Source organism: Ursus maritimus, unplaced genomic scaffold (genome assembly GCF_017311325.1).
Source record: "Ursus maritimus isolate PB19 unplaced genomic scaffold, ASM1731132v1 scaffold_3, whole genome shotgun sequence".
Taxonomy (NCBI): Eukaryota; Metazoa; Chordata; class Mammalia; order Carnivora; family Ursidae; genus Ursus; species Ursus maritimus.
The window spans coordinates 83,767,403-83,790,807 of NW_024425563.1; the positions used below are offsets into that span (position 1 = coordinate 83,767,403).

The following is a 23,405-nucleotide window of genomic DNA, read 5'->3' on the forward strand; positions in this document are numbered from 1 at the left end:
AAGTCCATAATTTCTCAGGTTAGAGAGTAGAAATGGAAGCATCCAGTCTTAGGACTAAGGCATGCTAATTAAAAAATGTATTTATATTAACCTTTACCTCCCACCTATGAGAAATAATCTCAGAAGGCAAGTTTTCTACATAAAGAAAACAATTCTGACTTTATAAAAGGCCTGTGCTCTTCTTGGCTTATTAAGAGTATTTCACCTGAAATACCTTCTATTCTCTGGAAGGTAATATGGGTCAAACAGGCATGAGGACAGAGACAGGACCAGGAATGAAACCACAATATTTATACTACATACTTTTTTTTTTTTTTAAACAAATAGCTCCAAGCTCAATAGCATATGCAAAGGGATAAATCATCACGTCTATTTTAGGAGAGGATGTTGGGAGATAAGAGCGGAAGGAAAACGGAGTTGGACAGGCAGGCTCTCGACCATGTCTGCGATTCTGTTTGAAGTGTCTTTCTGCTCCTCATGGGCATCCTTGCCCTTTATGATACCGTTTTTAACATAAGAAATCTATCCTAATAGGAGGCCTAGTGATAAACAGAGTTGTGCCATTTACGGGAGCTGGTGACATAAAGCCGTAGACTTCATACTTGTGAATGCATAAATTAACTTAAACTTGCTTGCACAACTTGGTGTGCAATTGTTCATTAAGCAGCTACTCGTTGCTGTATATGGGGTCAAGGGAAACATCAGGCTGTCCCCAGATTAAGTCCATCTTTCTGGTAGGAAAACAAGGGATGGGTGAACATAACTTTTGGAACCTCCATGGTTACCACACAGGACTTAATTGTATTTTCATTGTTTATCATACTGGAAGACCCTGAGCTTGCCTTTATGCCTCTGAAAACACTTTACTAATATCTTCCAAAGTCAAAAGCCTTAAGTAAACGTCTACATTTTTATTAACCAAGCATCTAATTCTCAAATATCCTTGTAGTTCCTGAACACTTTGCAGCAGTCCATGAATACTCTAGTCCAGTACTTTGCAATCTTCAGAAAGCCTTGGAATCTTTTTTTGAATTACACAGACAGAAAGTCATGTTTGCACTGGATGAGGTGGCAGAGCTGGGAATGAGCAGGTGGGGAAGGAAACCCCACCTTCCTGGAGTGTCTTTTTCTCTGTCACTTCCCTGGTCGATTTGCACCGTCTCTGTCCACTCTACTCTGCACTAGTAAGCAGCTCCGAGAACATGTGAATTGATTCTCCATTTCTGTTTATTGTAACTACACATGCTAAATATAGGTATGTGTTTGCCTGACTACAAAGCTACTTCACATATACATTTATATTTACATACTTGCAAACAGTCAACATTAAATTATCCATACAGGTCATCTACAGCCAATTTAAAATGTTTTCGTTATTTCTTTTCAACTTTATTGAGACATGATTGACATAAAACATTGTGTAGGTTTAAGGTATATACAACACGCTGATCTGATTGACTTATCAGTTTTTTATATTTGGCCATTTCTCCTGGCTTATGCCTATGTCACCACCACTCAGCCAGTGTATGTGAAAAAAAAAAACAAGGTAATTCTACAATAGATTGAAGCAAAGCATAATTCTGAGTTGTGAAAACATACATTGTTTCCTTCTACCAAATTCAAGTGACATTTAGGTCTCTACTGCTTCCTGACACCCATGCCGTGAAGTTCATGATTATATTTAACAGACAGCGGAAAGTGACCAGTCTTGAGACCAATTCTGTGTCTGAACTACCACGTAGGAGTTTGGTTACCTTGCTCGAGTGAGATCCAGAGGCTTGGTGGCCGCCTGCCTTATCTGACAGCCATTGAAATAGAGTGAGTCTCCATGGGCGTAGGGTGCGAGCTGCCCACAGCCACTTCCTATCACCCCACCTTGAATGGTCTCCCAGTTTGCTTCAGTGACTCTTGCTGACTCGAAATTATCTTTGATATAACTGGGAAGATCATGACTGAAAACAGAGCAATCGTCACCTAGAGGGAAGGGAATAATTGCAAGTTAGCTAGAAGCAGCAACATCATTAAAGATGAAGTATTCGATTTTAGGCTTAATCCATTCTTGTTACTGTAAGAACAACAACATACTAAGCAGATCCAGACTCCCCAAAATAATTTTTTTTTTGTATTGGAGCAATTATTGGCTTCCATTCTTGAAAAAAATCCCACTATCTTTGAGTGAATGTGTGCTACATTGTGTAGGTGCTAATGTACCCAGCGCTCACGTGAACCGGTTGTGTAAGTACCCAGCATCAGGCCGGGCTGCATGTTTACCAATGATGGGTCTTGGTGGAGAGCTCTCACCCTGGGATGAGAAGCCAACCTGATTTCTTTCTCCCCAGCACGCTTTTGTAGCAGAAAATGGCATAAATTATATTCTTATTCTTCCAGCTCTATACTTGAGTCTTGAGAGCAGAGTCTGCATTTTATTCCTTGTTGGATTCTAGCACCTAACACAATACTTGGCACGTATAAGATATGCAATAATAAGGTGATATAAATAAATGAATAGTGAATAGGCTGGAAGGATGGGACCACTGAGCTGAAATATGGGCATTTAAGACAGAACATTAGCAAATGTGTATGTGTTTGCATTTGCCCTTGATTTGACCAGCACAACTTCCCTAAACATCTACAGTAGTTCCAAATCAAAAGGTCACAGCTCTGTTGGATCAGGGGAGAGGGCAAATTTCAGACCTCTGGAACTCCTTGTGAGACATCCGATTTGTTCATTTGCCTAAAGTTCAAGTTCTCCATCTAAGACATGGACAGAACCAGCTGGTCTCAGCAGTGATGACACCAGAGGAAAGAGATGACAGCTACGTAATTTCCGACATGAGAGATGTACAATGTCTACATTAATCATACTCATTTCATTTGAAGGCCAGGAAATAGCATCAACCAAGAAATCTAAATATACTCTACTCCCGAAGTCAAATCTGTGGATTTTTACAATGTAAAAACTTCCCCTTGGGGAAGCTGTATAATTCTGCTCCTCTTTGGATAACTCTCTCGGTTATGAGAGACAGCAAGGTTGACTGGAAAAAACTGAGTAATGGTCTTCTTTCTGATATTGACTAGCTGTGTCATCTTAGGCAAGTCACTTAAGTTCCCTGAGTCTCTGTTTCTTTACCTGTAAAGTGGGAATAATTATATGAAACATAGCTAACTTATGGGGCTATCATAAGTACTAAATGACTCTGCTGAATAAATTGGTGGACACTGTGTAAATAGTAAAGTATAAGGCAATGTAAGAATTCATTCAAAAAGGATTCACTGGGCATGGCTATATGCCAAGCATTAGGCTCTGAGGATATAATGGTGATTATATGGACTTTGTAACAATAGAAACCTGTTGGAAACCCTGCATCAAAGGAAATCAGGTTGCAGGCCTTCTCTCAGGCCAAGGGAGCAATTTCCTATGATGTCAGGAATTGAGTAGATACTGGGTCCCAAATCATATACTCAGCTTCTAGAAGCCCAAGCAGTAAAAATGTATTTTTTTGAGTCATGGGTTTGTGTGTGTGTGTGTGTGTGTGAGACAAAGTGACCTGGAAAACAGAATATCTTGAATCATCAGCTGTATCTTGAGAGGACAGGGGCAGCTGCTATTGGAGAGACTGAGAAAGAAGGAATATTGACAAAGTATCCAGGGATGGGCAGCTAGGCCAGGAAGGAGAGAGGCCCAGAAGTGAAAGTAAAGTGCTGGGGGTAGTGGCTGGGGCAGGGAGTTATGTGGAGGATGGAGAATGTGAAGTGCTATAGAATTCTGTATTTTATTTTTTTAAAGATTTAATTATTTATTTATTTAATTAATTAAATGAGAGAGTGCATGAGCAGAGGGAGGGGAAGAGAGAGAGAGAGAATCTTAAGCAGGCTCCACGTGCAGCGTGGAGCCTGATGTGGGGCTTGTTCTCATGACCCTGAGATCATGACCTGAGCCGACATTAAGAGTTGGCCGCCTCATCAACTAAGCCACGCAGGTGCCCCAGAATTCTGCATTTAAAAAAATACTTTAAGGAACACAGCAGAAAATTATCCTTGATACTTCATTCCAAAGATAAATAACTCTGTGATCAAAGAGTGTGTCATCTATCTCAAATCCCTCAGGGCTGGAGTTTTTCTTTCTTTCCTAGTGGCCTTTTTTTTTTTTTTTTTTAAGATTTTATTTATTTATTTGACAGAGAGAGAGCACAAGCAGGCAGAGCGGCAGGCAGAGGTTGAGCAAGAAGCTCAACAGGGGGCTCCATCCCAGGACTCTGGGATCATGACCTGAGCTGAAGGCAGATGCTTAACCAACGGAGCCACCCAGACGTCCCCCCTAGTGGCCTTCGTATACATGCTGAAATGAGGAGAACCTCCTGGTCCTCTGTATTAGAAGAGACAGTCTGGGATTCAGACCTTGGAAACTTTCATCACAGATGCAGACGGCGCCAGTGGTGCAGTATCCGTGCCCACTGCAGAGCTTGGGGCAAGCCTCTCCGATGTACACGTGGTCAATCGCCCAGCTTTGCTTCTCCGTTTCTTCCCCCTTCTGGATCCAGCGGAACTGTGTCGCACTGAAAGTCCAGAGAGAGCAGAAGGGATTCAATAGGCTGTTACTTCCCGTGCCTGTGTCCCACCTCCAGCCCTGGGAATGGGGACTATTTCTGAGAAAAGGATGTCCCGAGGGTTCTCCTTGAAGCACCCAAGTACAGGTGAATGAACTTGTACCCTTCAGACTCTGGGGATATCTCCCAAAGTGCCATTCTGGAAGCTTGTACCTTCCCTGAGAGTTTGACGTGAGTTTCTTATTCTATTCCATAATAAATTTGTGTCCATTTTTCTCATAGAGGTATATCATTTTCCAAATCTTTGAGTAAAGTGAACGCTGCTATAGGAAGATTGCACTCTATTATGTTTATCCTGTGCTTGCATGTAACCCGACCAGCCCTGCACACCCCAGAGGGTATTTTTATATGGGATGAGCAGTGCAGCCTTTGGGAGTCATAGAGCCCTGGAGCAGATATGGTGCCAATTCCAGGTCTTTGAGCGTCTGTGATCTGGGGCCTGTGATTGAGTTTGGCATGTGCTGTGGTATTTCATCAAAAGCAAATCTGAGATCTGTAGCATTTACAGAAAAGATCCCATGTCTTCCTATTTCTTCTTGGGTCATGCCATTGCCATCTGGGGACATGGGTTGGTGAAAGGCGGGAGAGAGTACCACAGCTGTAATGGAATCTCACTGCATGAGCTCTGCAGAGATTGCCAGATAATTCCACCAAGTTCACTTCAGTATGCAATTTACCTGGAGGAGACATGGTCAGGCAGCTGAATGGTAATCCTCTTCCAGCTCGAGCTGTTGACAGCATTGTAGATGGTGGCTTCATGGAACTGGAAGGGGGAGCAGCCGATGCTGTTTGAAGAGGAAGGAAGGCACTGGGTCTGAACGAGCTGCCAGGAATCAGACCTGCAGAAACCACAGAGGTTATGGTAGATAACTCTTAAGAGAAATAGATGACCTGACTAATGTCAATGTAACGCTTTGGGGTTGGGTTAAATTGAGGTATTTTTATGTAAGTTTTCTATTTCCTGTATATATTTATACAAACAATGAAAAGGAAAATTGAAAATAATTTCACAGAAGATATACTCTAACTCTTTACCAACACAAGAATATATTCACAGATAACAGAATAAAATCATAGCATGCACACTGCTGGATCCTAGTGGCTCCCTCCCACTGATATTACCAGAAATATACCTGGAGTCGACTGACAAAATTCTCTGTTTACCAAAACTTAACTCCCCATAATTCACTTTCAAAAGTGGTGGTGGGAGACAGGGCTATCAACATCCCAATAAAGTAACTGCACTGTGTCAGACTTTCACTATGCTTCAGGACATGTGACTCGGGCTGAAGCATATTTTCTCTAAATTCTCATTAAGATTGGTTGAAAATGAGCCACATGAATAAAAGAGAATTCTACTTTGAGGACAAATGTAGCATCTACTTTATTTTAAGAGAAAAAAAGTTTGTTGGCTTGCAGCCAGCCTAGTATGAAAAATGATTTTTCTTGGTCTGAAGGAAAAATCTGAAAATAAGACATACATGTAAATCTTATATAAAGGCAATGAATACATGTGAAATGAACATAAACTGTACTTTTAATATAAAAGGTTGCTTCTCTGTAGTTGCTTTAAAAATAGACAACCATTTGAAGTTGTAGTCAAGTTGGGAGGAACATAAAAAGTTATTTCACGAACCTTGCATCCTTAGTATACTCCAACATGACGGAATGAAGGTCACCACACGAAGTGGCCTCGCAACCCACCACAATCTAAAACACACATCAGCAACAAATATGTACAGGTAAGATTAAATGCCTATCATTAATTAGAAATTCCCTCTCTCTAAACTATAACTCTCATAAGTAATCAACAAATATTCAGAGAAGTTTTTACAGAGCAGCCTGCTAGAACACCAACAATACATTTTTTTGAGTTCTGATACTATATGCTGGCTCACTGAACATAATAAAAAAATGAGGAAGGGAATAAAAAAAGATGCAACTTTGCGTGAAGATGAGAATTAAGGTTTAAAAAAGTACTATTTCTAATCAAGAGCTGGTTGTTTGAAAAGATAAACAAAATTGATAAACCTTTAGTTAGACTCATCAAGAAAAAGAGAGAGGATTCCAATAAATAAAATTAGAAATAAAAGGAGAAATAACAACTGACATCACAGAAATACAAGGATTATAAGAGAAGACTATGAAAAATTATATGCTGAGAAATTGGACAACCTGGAAGAAACAGATAAGTTCTTAGAAATGTACGATCTTCCAAAAATGAATCAGGAACAAAGAGAAAACTTAAACAGACTGATTACTAGTAACAAAATTGAATCAGTAATTGAAAAACTGCCAACAAACAAAAGTCCCCTCAGATGGCTTCACAGATGAATTCTACCAAATAAAGAAGAGTTAATACCTGTTCTTCTAAAACTACTCTAAAAAATAAAAGAGGAAGGAAAATGTCCAAATTTATTCTATGAGGCCAGCATTAATTTGATACCCAAATTGGACAAGGACACTACAGAAAAAGAAAACTACAAGGCAATATAATTAAAAAAAAAAAAGATTTATTTATTTATGAGATGGGGGAGGGGCAGAAGGAGAGAATCCTCAGACTACCCCTAAGAGCATAGCCTGATGCAGGGCTCAATCCCACCACCCATGAGATCATGACCTGAGCTGAAACCAAAAATTGGAAACTTAACCAACTGAGCCACCCAGGTACCCCAGCCAATATTCTTTTTTTTTTTTTAAAAGGTTTTATTTTTAAGTAATCCCTACAGCCAACATGGGGCTTGAACTCACAACCCTGATATCAAAAGTCGCATGCTATACCGATTGAGCCAGCAAGGATGAACGTAGATGAAGAAATAAATCCTCAACAAAATATCAGCAAACTGAATGCAACAATACATTAAAACAATCATTTACCATAATCAAGTGGGGTTTATTACAGAAATGCAAGGATAGTTCAATATTTGCAAATCAATGTGATATATAACATTAACAAGAGAAAGGATAAAAACTATATGATCATCTCAGAGATGCAGAAAAAGCACTAGACACAATTCAACATCCATTCATGATAAAAACTCTCAACAAAGTGGGTTTGGGGGAACATACTTCAACATAACTAGGGCCATATATGAAAAACCCACAGCTAACATCATACTCAGTGATGGAAAACCTGAGAGCTTTTCATCTAAGATCAGAAATAAGATAAGCATTTCCTCTTTCACCACTTTTATTCAACATAGTACTGGAAGTTCTGGCTGCAGCAATCAGACAAGAAGAAGAAATAAAAGGCATCTTGGAAAAGAAAAGTAAAACTGTCACCATCTACAGATGAGATGATACTATATATAGAAAACCCTAAAGACTCTACCGAAAAACTGTTAGAACTGATAAATGAATTCAGTAAAGTTGCAGGATACAATATTAATTTACAGAAATATGTTGTATTTCTATATGCTAATAACAAAGTAGCATAAAGAGAAATGAAGAAAACAATCCCATTTACAATTACACCAAAAAAAAAAAAAACCCACAAAAAAACACCACCCAGGAATAAATTTAATCAAGGTGGTGAAAAACTTACACTCTGAAAACTGTAAGACAGTGATGAAAGAAATTGAAGATGATGTAAACAAATGAAAAAAATATACCATGTTCATGGATTAGAAGACTTAATATTGCTAAAATGTCTATACTATCCAAATCAATCTACAGATTCAATGCAATTCCTATCAAAATACCAATAGCATTTTTCACAGAACTAAAACAAATAATCCAAAAATTTGAATGGAACTACAAGACACCCCAAATAGCAAAAGCACTCTTGAGAAAAAAGCACAAAGCTGGAGGTATCACAATTCCAGATTTCAAGATATACCACAAAGCTGTAGTAATCAAAACATTATGGTATTGGCATAAAAATAGACACACAGATCAATGGAACAGGATAGATAGCCCAGAAATAACCCCCCACTTATATGGTCAATTAATCTGTGACAAAGGAGGCAAGGACACACAATGGGAGAATGACAGTCTCTTCAACAGTGGTGTTGTGAAAACTGGACAGCAACATGCAAAAGAATGAAACTGGACCACTTTCTTAGCTGTATACAAAAATACATTCAAAATGGATATAAGACCTAAATGTGAGACCAAAGTCCTAAAAGAAAACATAGGCAGTAATCTCTTGGACATCAGCCTTAACAACATATTTATGTGTATGTTTCCTTAGGTGAGGGAAAAAGAAAAAATACATTATTCAGACTATAGCAAAATAAAAAGCTTTTGCACAATGAAGGAAACCATCAACAAAACAAAAAGGCAGCCTACTGAATGGGAGAAGATATTTGCAAATGATATATCTGATAAGGGATTAATACCCAAGATATGTAAAGAACTTATACAACTCAAGACAAACAAACAAACAAAAATCTGATTAAAAAATGAGCAAAGGACCTGAATATGTTTCCAAAGAGGACATACAGATAGCCAACAGACACATGAAAAGGTGCTCAACGTCACTAGTCATCAGGGAAATGCAGATCAAACCACAATGAGATAGCACCTCACAAAAATCAGAATGGCTAGTATCAAAAAGATAAGAAATAACAAGTGTTGGTGAGGATGTGGATGAAAGGGAACCCCTGGGCGCAGTTGGTGGGAATCTATACTGGGTACAGCCACGATGGCAAATAGTATGGCAGTTCCTCAACAAATTAAAGACAGAAATACCAAATAACTCAGTAATTGCACTGCTAAGTATTTACCAAAGAAAATGAGCACACTAATTCAAAAAGATAAACACACCTCTATGTTCACTACAGCATTACTTAAAATAGCCAAGTTATGGAAGCAACCCAAGTATCCATGAAGAGACGAATGGACAAAGATATGGAGTATATATACAATGGAATATTACTCAGCCATAAAAAAAGAATAAGCTCTTGCCATTTGTGACAACATGGATGGATCTAGAGTGTAGTATGCTAAGTGACATAAGTCAGAGAAAGACAAATACCGTATGATTTCACTTATTTCTGTAATCTAAAAAACAAAACAAATGAACAGACAGAAATAGATTTATAAAGAACAAACTGGTGATTGCTAGAGGGGAGAAGGGTGGGGGAATGGATGAAACAGGTGAAAATATTGTAATAACATTGTAAGTTAGTGACTTATTGTAAGACAGTGACTACTCTTATCGTGGTGAGCACTGAGTAACATATAGAATGTCAAATCACTATGTGGTACACCTGAAACTAATATAACATTTTATGTCAATAATACTTCAATAATAAAAACAAAAAGTTGAAAGAGCAAGCTCTTAACCTTTGTGACTAGTACAGAAATGACCAGGCCCAATTTATTTTCCGGGCCCAATTTTTATCCATTGATCTAGCTTCCTAGCTAATTTTAATATTTCTTTTTTTCTTTTTTTTTTTTTTTAAAGATTTTATTTATTTATTTTTTGACAGAGATAGAGATAGCCAGCGAGAGAGGGAACACAAGCAGGGGGAGTGGGAGAGGAAGAAGCAGGCTCACAGCAGAGGAGCCTGATGTGGGGCTCGATCCCACAATGCCGGGATCACGCCCTGAGCCGAAGGCAGACGCTTAACCGCTGTGCCACCCAGGCGCCCCTAATTTTAATATTTCTGGATTATGCTATTGTTCTTCAGCTTTTCTACTCGCCAAGTTTGCAGTTTTAGTAAGACTGAGAGTCAGATGCCTCTCCAGGAGTAAAAGGCATTCCATACCAATCAGAGCTTGCTGTAAACAGAATGATATCCATGACTAAGTAGTAAACAAACAAAAAAGTACTATTTCTATTTACTTAATTAATATAACAACATATTAATCATAAATTTAGGGAAGATGATTTGGCCAACAGGAAAGTAACATTTGGAGAATGAATGGAAAGAAACTCAAAGTATCACTGGTTCAAAATATTTTCATTGATAGCCTAACTTCCTGATGCTACTACATTTCTATCATTACTTTCTATCTATAATTAAAAACAGTAAGTTTTAATTACTTAATATTCTTTATTAGGGTTTTTCCATTTCCATATGAATAAAAGCTTTCCATATTATATGCAATTAAGTGTTTGAGTCATTAATAATGCATAAGTGCTATAAAACTTTGGTGATTTAAATTTAAGCCATAATCTTCTAATGATCAACATGTCCTATTTTAGTGCTGATACTGGGGAAGGTTAGTGCTAAAAATTTCAGGCCATACACTCATGAATAAAACACCCCTGGCTTCAGAGAGAGAATAAGAAGCATATTCAATAATGGAAATGGAAATCATAAAAGATATAACTAAAACGCTGTGGTGCTTCATAAGAAGAAGAGATTGTATTTGATTAAATGGATTGGAAAATAATTAATCAGAAGTGGAAGATCTTAATTATTCCAGGCACAAGAAAGAAATGATGATTATGTGACATGATAGAGGTGCTATCATTATAATGGCAATCATATTACAGTATATATATCTATCTACCAAATCAACATGTTGTACATCTTAAATTTGCACAAAGTTATATGTCAAATATACTTCAATTAAAACAAAACAGAAAAGAATTAATCAAATAGGGTGCATGTGAGCTGCCTCTGGAGAACGAGAAGAGTCTGAGAGGTGGAGGTAGGAGAAACATATTTAGGTGGAAGGAGCGCGAGCAAAGACATATAGGCGGGAAGGCACTGTGCCATGACACAGCATGTGGTATGTTCTGGTCCAGGTATAGAAGGTGTAGAATACTGGGAGAGAAGGTGAGACGGATTAGTTGAGTTTGGTAGACCACGAACTGTGGTCTATGGCTTTTGACCTTAATCTGCTAGGCAATGGCGAGCCATTAAAGGTTTATGAGCAGTGGAATAATGTGCTCAGAGCTGTCTCTTAAAGATCAGTCTGACTGTGCTGTTGAAGGATAGGTGGGAGTAGAAAGAAAGACTAATTCCTGGACTACTGATTTAACGAGGGCCAGAATGCAGGTGAGAATAGTGCAAACGGAGAAGATGGGATGGGTGCCAGGGACACTGGAAATTAGAATCACAGGGCTCCAGTAGGGCGCCTGGGTGGCTCAGTCAGTTAAGCATCTGCCTTCTGCTCAGGTCATGATCTTGGGGTCTTGGGATCAAGTCCTGAGTCGGGCTCCCTTCTTGGCGGGGAGTCTGCTTCTTTTTCTCCCTCTGCCCCTCCCCCCAACACATGCTTTCTCTCTCTCTCTCTCTCATAGATAAATAAAGTCTTAGAAAAAATAAGGCTGCAGTAGCTGGTTAGATGTGAAAAGTGAAAAATCAAAGACTACTTCAACTTTTAAAGCTGATGAATAAGTCAAAGGTAGTGCCATCAATAGAAACAGGAGAACCAGAAAGAGGAGCTGGTAGGGAGAGGGAAGAGATGAAGCTCACTGTTCGCCATTGCAAGTTGAGATGCCAGTACGACGAAGGTGTAGAAATGTACACAGAATGTAAAAGTACTGAATTAATTGTTGGTGAACCAGTCAAGATTGGAAAGGCAGATCTGGGAGCTGTCTTAAAGATATACCAGAAGCCAAAGGATGAATGGAATTCCCAATGGGGAGAATATCTAAGAGAGAAGAGAGTGGAGAAGGACTGCAAAATGCTGACATCTAGAGGGATGCAGGAAGAAGAAAAGCCAGAAAGGAGGCAGAAGTAGATTCCAAGGAGGTAAAAGGAGAACTGGCAGAGAACCCAGGGCCAAGGGACAAGAGCATGATGGCACCAGCTGGGGAGGGCAAAGACGACAATGCCCAGGGGTACAGATCAGAAAGGAAAGGTAAGAAACAGGTGAAGTTTAGAAAAAGTCTATGGTGACTTAGAAAAATGCAGTGTTGGTGATACTTTAAGTATTATATTTCTGGGGTCAACTGTTTTTCTTTTTTTAAACAAATGGATTTGGTTAGAGAAGAAGATGTCCATCTCTTCAGTCCTGGGTTGACAGAGGCAGCAAGACAGAAAGCTCCAATCAACTTAATCCAATATGATGACTTTGATAGGCGCCCAGTGTGGGCCTGCTAGAGGAAAATCTTCACTCCTAAGGGAGGTGGCTTGGAATTAGGGGTGGTGTATCACTGGATATTACCTTTAGCAACCTTCATGCCACTAAGTTAAGGATAGTCCTAGGAAGTGATAGCATTTGGGGATATTTCCTCACCCTTTAGTCTCTGAAGGAAAGTTTAACATAAAGCTGAGGAAAACAGTGAATACCCCTATCCCCTCTTTTTTGCAAAAGATCTGAATTTTAAATCTTGCAAAACTGAAGCTCTATACCCATTAAACGATAGCTCCCCATTTCTCTCTCCTACCAGCTGTGAATACATTTTTATTCCTGCTAGAAAGGATTCTTACTATGAACCATCATTGTAGGACATCTTTTTAAAACATTTAATAAATGTTTTAAATAAACAACCAATGTTTGTCTTTAAAATGATCTAGTAACAAAGTGTATTTCTGTAATACCCTTTTTAAAAAAATGTTTTATAATGAGAAAAACATCAATTGATATTGCTTTATCTTTCTGATTATCTATTAATGCTCTCCTATGACTTCTCTTTTAACCTCCTCTATGAATAAAATTTGCATATAAAGGATTTGAGAGTCCTTCTTAAATCTGAGGATTTGACAGTCCTTCTTAAATCTGAGGATTTGGGCTACTGCATATGTTTGTGTTTAGAAGTCAGACAAAAAAAGTAGAGAGACATGATGGAAAAGGATAGAAAGTGGCTTAATATATGAAATTAGTGTAGAGTAAGAGAAAGAGGTACATAAATTGTGTGTGTGTGTGTGTGTGTGTGTGTGAAAGAGAGAGAGAAATAGGCAGAGAAGGCAGAGGTACCTATATGAGCTCTTGATTTCCAGGGTTTGGGAAACTGAACTCAAGATTATATACATGAAATACAATACAGTTACATTTCTTGCTATGTCCCAACATGCTAATTGATTTTATCTATGCTCAAATAATCCTATCCGATAAAGGTCTTAGCTAAAGGTTACTTCTTTTATTCATAAGATAGAGTCCCTTTTAATGAATGAAATCAATCATTTCCTTAAAGTTGTTCAAGTAAGCATTCTCCCCACCCTCCAACCCCAAATGCAATGCTATGTTCTGTCTGAAAGAGCCACTTCCTCTTACTTTAAACTGCATCATATATCCTGGCTGTATAATGAGTTCTCTGGAGGAGAGCGCATTGTGAGTCTTGTCCTTCTTTTTATTTGGCCAGTAGAGGTGGAAGGATGGATTGCCACAGAATCCTGCCGTCCTTACTGCATTAGGGTAAAAACTCCAGTTTTCTTCATGGGAAGTACCTTCTGTTAAGGTAAATTGGAAGCAATATGGCATGTTACTCTCTTGAACTGATTGGTTTATTGTCGAATTACTTAAATGTCTATGCTCTGCCTTTTTGCTTACTCTTTAAGAATGATTTTTATGTAATCGGTATAATATATAAATCCAAGGTGATTAATCAAATTTAGAAAACAGTATTAAATGCTCGCATAATGATTACCCAAGTTAAAAAACGTAACTGCTAGTCTATTGACTTGCACCATTACAAAATGTTTGGCACACTTTGTAAACAAGGCAATGTGCATCTCCGTGGTGCAGAAATTTCTAAGGAAACTAAAATTATTTTGGATACTGAAATTTCATATTATGTTTAGATCTAGACATTTTGCCTTTAATAGAATTTATTAAATTCTCAGTTGACATTTCAACAAAGTTAATTTTGAAGATTTATAAGCCACTGGGTGAAAGAATAGCTACCATTTGTTGAGCAGTGAATATGTGCTCCTCTTCTGAATGCTTTTCATGTAGTAACTCATCTAAAGACATAAGCAGACAAGAGGCTCACAAAATTCTTACCATCGTCAAAAGTGTCGACCAGTTGACTAGGATTGATTTCTGCTCCCCCAATCAGTATGTTGTCTAGTGCCCACTGCGCACGCTCCACTCCAGAGACCACGAGTCCATTGCTGGTCACAAAAGGCTGCCACCAGCGAAGTCGAGTCGTGTTGGTGAGGGCGTCCTCAGGAAGGAGTATGTAGTCGTGTCGAACAGAGATGTATTTCTGGTAATCCATCTCATGGAGCAAAGTCCAAGTAATTCCTATAGTAACAAATACACCAACGTAGTAACGTATCTGGAAAAAACTCCGCAAAGCAACAGTAGACTGTAGCTACCGTAAGCCTCCCAGAGAAATCTTCAACCAGGAAATGAGAGTTGATTTCACTGACTTTAATGTAAGTGTTCACCACTGTTTCAAAATCAGGCTGATGGTATGAGGGGAAGGGTAGTTAGAAATATTTGGCCAAAAATAAAAACACCGAAGTAAAAATTATGTATTTTCTGTTCTTAAAATTTTGTTTCAGGTTGCTACATGCATTATTTTTCATAAATAATGAGATACATCTGTGTTTTGTATGTTTCTGGACAGGAACTCCTAGTAACTTAATCTTTTAATATAGCTATTTTAATTCTAGGCAATTTTTATCTTGTTGGACTGATAAGAACTTTCCCTCTTATCAGTTGATAAGACTGTAGGTGGGATGTTTAAATTACTTAAGGAAACACTTTTGCATACCCTAAAATACTTTAAGTTCATGTATTTCTTTGTTAGTTATTCAAATGATACCTATCTGCTGAAACCGATCTTCTAAGGATTGCATGGTATTTTCGGTTTGGTTTCAGCTACTTCAAAATAATACAATAGAATTTTATTAAAATATTCTTTGAAAGACTCATGAATTCAGACTATCTTCTTTCACAGTAGTTTTCTTATAGGTTTATAAAAGCTTGTCCACACACAAGCTTTTAAAATGTTTAAAAAATGATCTTACTTGGAAACCATATAAAATTTACTTAATTGTATCATTTATTATCAAACTTCAGTTACACAGATTTTTTTTTCTTTATTCATAAAGCTTGGAGCTTATTTTTTAGTGTGATTTCTCTCTTCTCCCCCTGTGAGTAGATTCTGTGGGACACACAGGCCGCATGTACGGAAGTGAAACATGACTAAGATCTGTAGCTTTCTCTTTGTGATTTTCGCTATTCTCACTGCAAAAGCAGCAAAGCTTTGCAGAAACTTTTCTGGAGGGGCACTGGATGTAAACTGGGAATCTGCTCCAAGGTGTGGCTTTCACCCCTGAAACGTGCCTCCATCGGTAGAGTAGTCCAACAGCACGCCTTCCTTCCGGCAGATGGGCCGATGGCAGGAGGTCATGTTGTTCTCACTACCGATGCGCCCCCAGTATTGCAGGAATCTGAATGCAAGCACATATTATTATCCATCAGAATAGTGAATTAGAACAAATAGTCTGCTCAAGTCCTGGATAACAGCTTCTCCCATAAATGTGTTCCTTACGTTGGGGCCAACTTGCGATGGTGCAGTAAAAATAACAAAAAACGACTTACTTGGCCCCCCTGAGATCCAAATCTTGAGTAATAGCTTGTCTCACGGTGGATCCCCCAAAATAGAGTGCAGTGTCCTCGGCAAGAATCCCACACTCGGTACAAGTACTTCCACCTTCTAAGGACATCCATAAATCAGGCTTGATTTCTTCACTGTCAAAGCGTTCCTTCAGGAAAGTCTGGAAAAAAATAAGTGGGATGTGATTAAAAGTAACAATTTCAGAAAATAACTATGGAATAGTTTAGACAACACAGTTTCAGCTTGGACTTTAAAAAAAAAGGGCTGATTTCAAATGCTTTTCTGAAGATATTAAAAAAAAAAAGCAAGATATCCCTATAACTTTCTTTTTCATCATATATTAAGATCATTTAAAGTGATTCAATAATGTTTAATTATTGGAATTTTAAGTCTAGAATCTTTTTTAAATAAAGATTTTATTTATTTAGAGAGAGAGAGAGCAAAAGCAGGGGCAGTGGCAGAGGGAGAGGGAGAAGCAGACTCCCTGCTGAGCAGGGAGCTCGATGTGGGGCTCTATCCCAGGACCTCAGGGTCATGACCTGAGCTGAAGGCAGACGCTTAACCAACTGAGCCACCCAGGTGTCCCTAAAGCCTAGAATCTTAAAATGAAACAACTGCAAATTGACTATAGTAACATTCTTATTTGTGAAGTTACTTAGGTATATTTTCTCCAAATGTATACATTTATCTATATTGCATATAAAAGTACAATTGTAATTTATTATGATATCATGAAACATGCACAAAAAAATGAAAATTTAGAGAAATAAGATATAATAAAACAGATGTTCTAGCACTTTTTTCCTTAACATTTTTCAGTGGATTATTTTGTTTTTCCCCAGGAGTGTGTGCCCCCCCCCCCACTTTGGAGACTGCTTTAGCTTCTGGGACAGTGTGAACTTGGAAGGTCTATATGGTTAGGCAGGGACGTTTGAAACCAAAGTTTTTGTATGCAGTCAAAAGAAAATCAACCTTGGAAGTCAGGTTTTACATGTTTACCAGGGTCAAGATTCAGGATGATGATGAGGAATACTCAAAATACAGAATATTTTACCAGGTCTCCAGTTTATTCTAACTAAGAATGATCAACAACCAGGAAGAGTCTATTTTCCAAAGAGAGTAGATAACTAAAATATTAGGGTTCGTTATGGCTGCATTTTATGCAAAATTATTTCATCCCCTCGCATCATTGTAAACACCTTGATTTTTCTATTCATTTTGTCCATAATAGTTTTGTACTGTGTTGAGGTATGATGAAAGCATACCTTTTTTGTTTCTTAAATGATAGAAATGATGTATCATGAAAACAATTTGTTAAAACTTCAATTGCAGTAACTCAATATAGAAAACCTGCACTTTTTCATTTCTTTAGATGAGTTGTCTAGTTGGTATCTTACTGTGTAGTTAAAATGATTTAAATGGACTTTCTTGAAGCTCAGAACATAATCATCTTTAGAGTTACGGTCATGTAGGCACGTGTCAGTCTTACCTTCCCTTACTGATGTGAGCAAATAAATGCACTTTTTTTAAAAGTAGGCTCCACGCCCAGCGTGGCACCCAATGCAGGGCTTGACCTCGCGGCCCTGAGATCAAGACTTGAACTGAGAGTTGGACGCTTAAGTGACTGAGCCACCCAGGCGCCCCAGCAAATAAATGCAATTTTAAAAATGGATGTTTACCCGTAAGAACACAAGAGTCAGAAGACATGCACCGTTAACCATGTAAACGCTTATTAGAAATTCTAGGGTGTTGGGGCGCCTGGGTGGCACAGTGGTTAAGCGTCTGCCTTTGGCTCAGGGCGTGATCCCGGCGTTCTGGGATTGAGCCCCACATCAGGCTCCTCCACTAGGAGCCTGCTTCTTCCTCTCCCACTCCCCCTGCTTGTGTTCCCTCTCTTGCTGGCTGTCTCTATCTCTGTCGAATAAAATAAAATAAAATCTTAAAAAAAAAAAAGAAATTCTAGGGTGTTATACACAACTAATGAATCATCGAACTTTACATCAGAAACCAGGGATGTACTGTATGGTGACTAACATGATATAATAAAAAAACATTAAAAAAAAACATAAAAAAAAAAGAAATTCTAGGTCTGATTGGAGTTCATAATATAGACTTGTATAATTTCTTATCCAACTGAAGAATACTAATGAAATTTGAATGTTCAGGAAGGAAACTAGATTTTTTTTAAGTTAATTTATTGTCTGTGGCTAGGATTCTCATGTTAGAACCTCATTTGATAACAAAGAGACCAACAGCTTCAGACACAAGTGAGCATTGCTCCAATGTTATTTTTTTAACTTATTAATTCCAGAGTTGTTGGTGTCTTTTTTATTTTATTTTTTTATATTATAATAATATTTTTTTATTATATTATGTTAGTCACCATACAGTACATCCCTGGGTTTTGATGTAAAGTTCGATGATTCATTAGTCAAAGTTGTTGGTGTCTTACAGAAAAAAAAATGGCAGAATGGGTTTGGTTTACATAGTTTGCCACTTACATGTTTGATTTCAGCCACTTGTGCTTTTTTGGCTTAGTCGTTTTTCTGTAATTGCAATGACGAATGTACTATATTTGTTCACAGAAATAAAATGCTTATATGGCAGCTGCGTGGGCAACTGTCTTTACTTTACACGTTAAATAATGATGTAACAGCTAAAGTTTCCAAGAATGACCTCTCCACTCTTAACACACAACCACATTTCAGCAGTCAGCACATCAGAACACTGGATTTTCTGAACGAAAATGCAGGTAGTGATAATCTTGTAATGACTTTGGATGGTGACATAATGGGGACCACGCTTATTGCGGTGAGCACTGAGTAATGTACAGAATTGACCAACCACTGTGTTGCATACCTGAAACTAAAATAACATTGTATGTCAATTATAATTCAGTAAAAAATTTCAGGTACTGTTCAGTCATTTTTGAAAATTTGTTTCTCTGCGATAATAAATGTAGGTTATTTGCTTCATTTCACATCAGCATCTTCCTTCAAACAGTACATCTACTGAAAAAGTGAAGACTTCATATTGATTTCAAATTAGGAGTCTGCTTTAAAAAAAGCAGAGTATTTATGTTCTTTCATTGACACAGTCTGGGTTTATTTTATAAACTGATAAATTGTACTAGAGGCCATCCTAATATTCTTGTATCTAAAGAAACCTAAGACATTCTTTAGTTGCCATCTGAAGGATTTATTTACTGGGGTCCCCAAAGAATGCTGTTCTAAAGTATTAGTCTCACACTGACAATGTTTCTTCAGGCATGACCTGCAGTGCGAGTAAATGTTTCCTTCGGGGGCTTCAACGTTACCTTCAGAGTGAGAGTCAAGTAGCAGTTGGGCCCAGAGTATCCCGGATCACAGATGCACTGTTCCTTTAAGCAATCTCCATGGCCTCTACAGTTGTCCAAGCATCCAGGGCCCAGGTAGAAATTATCGATTGCCCACTGCATATCTGAGTACTTCTGGTAGAACCTCAATCTTACTGGACTATTGACAACACAAAAGCAAAGGAGTGAGAACCAAAGTTAATTTTATTCAGGTCCATTTTCCTACATGTACATTCAGTGCTCAAGAGCGGAAAAAAATTTAAGACACTCTTGCAGGATGAAATGGGTTAATAAAAAAAGCTTTCTGACTATCATTATCTATTTCTAGTAATGGACATTTAAAGCTAGGTTCATTTAAATTTTATGATCTGTAAGCAAACTTGTAAAACAAAATGAAAATGCAGTGGAATCTCTACTTCAAGTAATAGGAACATTTTAAGACACAAATCTGTAACTATTATACATGAAGTTGCTTATGAGCTGGAGTCCAGTGGTTGTGTCGCCATTTAGACCCAGTAACTGCATTTCTGAGATTGTACAGAAGGTGAGTGAATCCTCTGACAGAGAGACTTGTCAGCATGCACACAGCCCTCAGGTGGTCAGGAAACAGCAACTTCTGAATCCCCAAAGATAATCAATATTCTCAGAACAGCTCCGCTAATTAGAAAACAATTGTGAAAGGGTTTTTTAAAGGGCAATTTCCCCGAGATTTTGATTTCATCTTTGCTCTTCTCTGTCTTCTGGGGAAAACACAAGCCTCATAATTAACCCTATATCAAAATATGCTGCACTGTTTTGGTGTAAAGAGTTCAAGGTGCATGAGGAGACTTTCTGGGGTGATGTAAATGTTCTGTATCTTGTTTTACGTAGTGGCTACATGGATTACACGATTAAGATGTGTGCACCTTGCTGAACGTAAGTTATACCTCATTATAAAAAAAGAGAGAGGATGGGAGGGGGGAAAATGAAGCAATGACATCGTGGTGTCTACCCAGCACCCATTTCACCCCAGGTGAGTTGTGTGAGTAAGATAACTCCCCTAGCCATTGACTGAGTCAGGGATGGGCTTTCTTGAGCTAATTCGTACCACTGGGATGCGAGGAGGTGGTTGCCATGGCTCTGAAAGAAAAGCAACTCTTTCTCTTCCTTTCTCTTACCTACCTTACATAGGTAAGGATGCGTTCTGCTTCAGTTTTCTGGAAGCCATTTATGTTCATGAGGGCTGAGTGTGACACCAATGTGTGAACAGTGCAGCAAGAGTCAGAGTAAGAAAGAAAGAAGTAACAATGTCCTTGAAGACATTCTTGAGCTCGTGAATCAACCCATGCTAGAGTCCACTTATCTTTGGATTTTTTCATTATAGATATAATACATTTCATTTTTAATTGAGTCCTTTGAATTGGGTTTTCTGTTACCTGCAGCAGGAAATATCCTGATCTAATTTCCTAGCAAGTTAAGTGACGAAGCCCTTTAGATTTGTTCCAGGAAACAGTGAATGATCATGTAGTAAATGATATTTATGGCACGCTGGAAAAGCCAAGTGCATGCACCTCTATATGTTCTTGTCATATATCATAATTCTGTTTCATAAGATGGTTTTGCATTTAGCCAGGCTCTAAGATTCGTATGGTGGAGGTATGCCTGCCATTTTCTCCAGTGTATCTTTTTTTCCTAATTTTACAGTTAAAGGGAAATCTTTTGGAATTGCTTTAAATTAACTTATCCACAGACTTCTCAGAGAACAGTTTAATCATCTCGGCTCACCACTGCTCCAGGCTAATGACTTTTCACTGCAGGTGCAAAACGTAATGATTTGGTAAGAGAAAAATGAAATCTACAAACCACACTTGCACAGATAGCATGAAGAATTAGGATTTGTACAAATAGCATGACCAGTTAGGATTTGCTCCTGGCTCCATCTATGGAGTGACAAGGCAGTAATACGGAAAGCATGTGATGCATGGTGGACCACAGTCTACAAGATCCATGGGGAAGCATACACCTTTTCATGTGGCTCTTAAGACTATCACTATTGTTATGTCCCCATGTTTAGAGATTAAAGCCTGGGAAATGGAAGGGCTTGCCAAGGCCCAAGTCTGAGGATTAGAACTTGAGGTCTCTTCAAGGTAGCTCATCGTGGAGGTCACCAATTGGAGAACCTTTAGAGTTAGGGTAAGAGAGCATTTTACCCACAATTACACAAAATTTCAGGCTCAACAGGTGTCCCTAATGAACTTCTAGATGCTTGGAACCAGGCTTTATTTTAACTTTTTACTTACTTCCCCACTAAGCTTTCAGGGAGTGGGTAGGTGATCCTTTTCCAGCCTTTGGTTGGAAAGAACACAGATGGCTGAGAAACACTTCCAGAACATTTGGGGTCTGCAGGTAAGCACTGAGGGACCAGATAATTCCAGCTCACACCAAAGTCGGTAGAATACTGCACATGAACTTGATTCTGGGCAACTTTTTCAGATACTTTACATCCAACAGAGATCTAATACACAGAAAAGAAATATTGTTAAAGTATTAAAACCATATTACATGTTTCTGCTCTAAGGACTTGGCAACAAGAAAGTTACTGGTCCCTACGCAGACGCTGCCCCACATCTATCCTGTATTTTCAGGTTCATTATCTGTGCTGCTGATGGACGGGGGAGTTGAGGTGGTTGCCCAAGGTGACAAATTATAGAAAGTGCCAAATATATTGTGCAGGGACTTTGGAGAGAAGCTGAAAGCTGTGCTTCTGCCATGGTTGGCCGATTGCCTTGGAAGGCCTGGGCCCACTCTTACAAATTGTTGTTTGTTGTGCTAATGGTCTGGCACTTCTATTTGGCAGAATGCTTGACCAAGAAGGATTGCTAACAGCTTTTCCAAGTTTACTATTTTGTTGTACAATTTATGACTCTCCATAAATCACTTTCGACTACAAGTAAGATGCAATGAAGTGATAACAGAAGGTACTTTTAATAAGGCACAATACCCTTGGTTGACGCAGATAGGCATACTGCGACATTTGTTGTTAATACAGTGGGAGTGAGGTAGACCATAATTTAGTTGACATAAAATAAATTGGTTGACATAAAATCTTGGCTAAAACTGATGTTGGCACTATAATCATGCCTTTGTTTTCTAGAATTTTCTTTCTCTAGAAATATTAAAGTGCTCTCATAAAAAAAAAAAAGTAGTTACAACCATAAGAGCTTTAAGCTCCTCTTAAAGGAAGAAATTGGCTAAGCCATATAATGATTTAGACTCTGGGAATTGAAATCAGTATCCTACCTTTTTATTGTCATTATTTTGCTCTATCAGTATTTAATCCCGAGCAGAAACACATTTATGAAAGTTTTACCTTGGCATAGTTCAGAAGTAAAATCATCTTAATCACTTTTAATCATGAAGTTATATATAGTTGAGATGTACATTACCAAAACATTACATTTTATTTTTCAAAGTATAGATTAAGTCAATGAAATGTTGTCTGATCTTTGTCTCTATATATTCCTTTTTCATTTTTATATTGCTAGTGGATGGTTATTTATGTAACCATAACATTTTCACCTTGAACTGCATGATCCAGCCTTCCGTGGGGGTCAGGTCATGGGTCACTGCGTATACTTCTCTTCCATCATGGCTGCCGCAAATCATGACACCATCAGGGGAGTCACAGAATCTTTCTACCGTGCAGTCGTCGTGGAATAGCCAATGCTCATTCACTTAAATGAACAAAAAAATTTATGACAAAGTTATGGCAAAATTACTTGAAGCAAACTTTCACTTTAAGCAAGATCTCATATTATTTTCAGTAGAAATCTCTCTTACATTATATACAATTCACACGTGAAACACTAACGTAAGCATATCATTTTAGGAACATGGATACTAGGAGGTTGAGATACACCTACTATCCAACATTGTAAGTCTACATTTAGAAAAAATGTATATTGTATGTGTTATAAATGAAAAGTAGAGGGACATGTATATCAATTCTTTTTTTTTAAGTTTATTTATTTAATTTTTTAGTAATCTCTACACCCAATGTGGGGCTTGA

At 38.1% G+C, this 23,405-nt stretch overlaps 1 protein-coding gene across 2 annotated transcripts in view; it reads right to left on the bottom strand.

The window, feature by feature from the left end:
- RELN (reelin) overlaps window positions 1–23,405 on the bottom strand; it is a 475,458-nt gene that overhangs the window by 11,471 nt on the left and 440,582 nt on the right. For both annotated transcript variants that reach the window (XM_040644349.1, XM_040644350.1), the window contains exons 51-61: window positions 22,916–23,070; window positions 21,637–21,851; window positions 19,340–19,517; window positions 16,008–16,183; window positions 15,750–15,856; window positions 14,457–14,699; window positions 13,728–13,903; window positions 6,244–6,317; window positions 5,285–5,446; window positions 4,399–4,556; window positions 1,755–1,974 (exon numbers count right to left, since the gene is read on the bottom strand). In XM_040644349.1, the coding sequence (XP_040500283.1) occupies window positions 1,755–1,974; window positions 4,399–4,556; window positions 5,285–5,446; window positions 6,244–6,317; window positions 13,728–13,903; window positions 14,457–14,699; window positions 15,750–15,856; window positions 16,008–16,183; window positions 19,340–19,517; window positions 21,637–21,851; window positions 22,916–23,070 (1,864 nt within the window). The remainder of the gene's footprint in view (window positions 1–1,754; window positions 1,975–4,398; window positions 4,557–5,284; window positions 5,447–6,243; window positions 6,318–13,727; window positions 13,904–14,456; window positions 14,700–15,749; window positions 15,857–16,007; window positions 16,184–19,339; window positions 19,518–21,636; window positions 21,852–22,915; window positions 23,071–23,405) is intronic.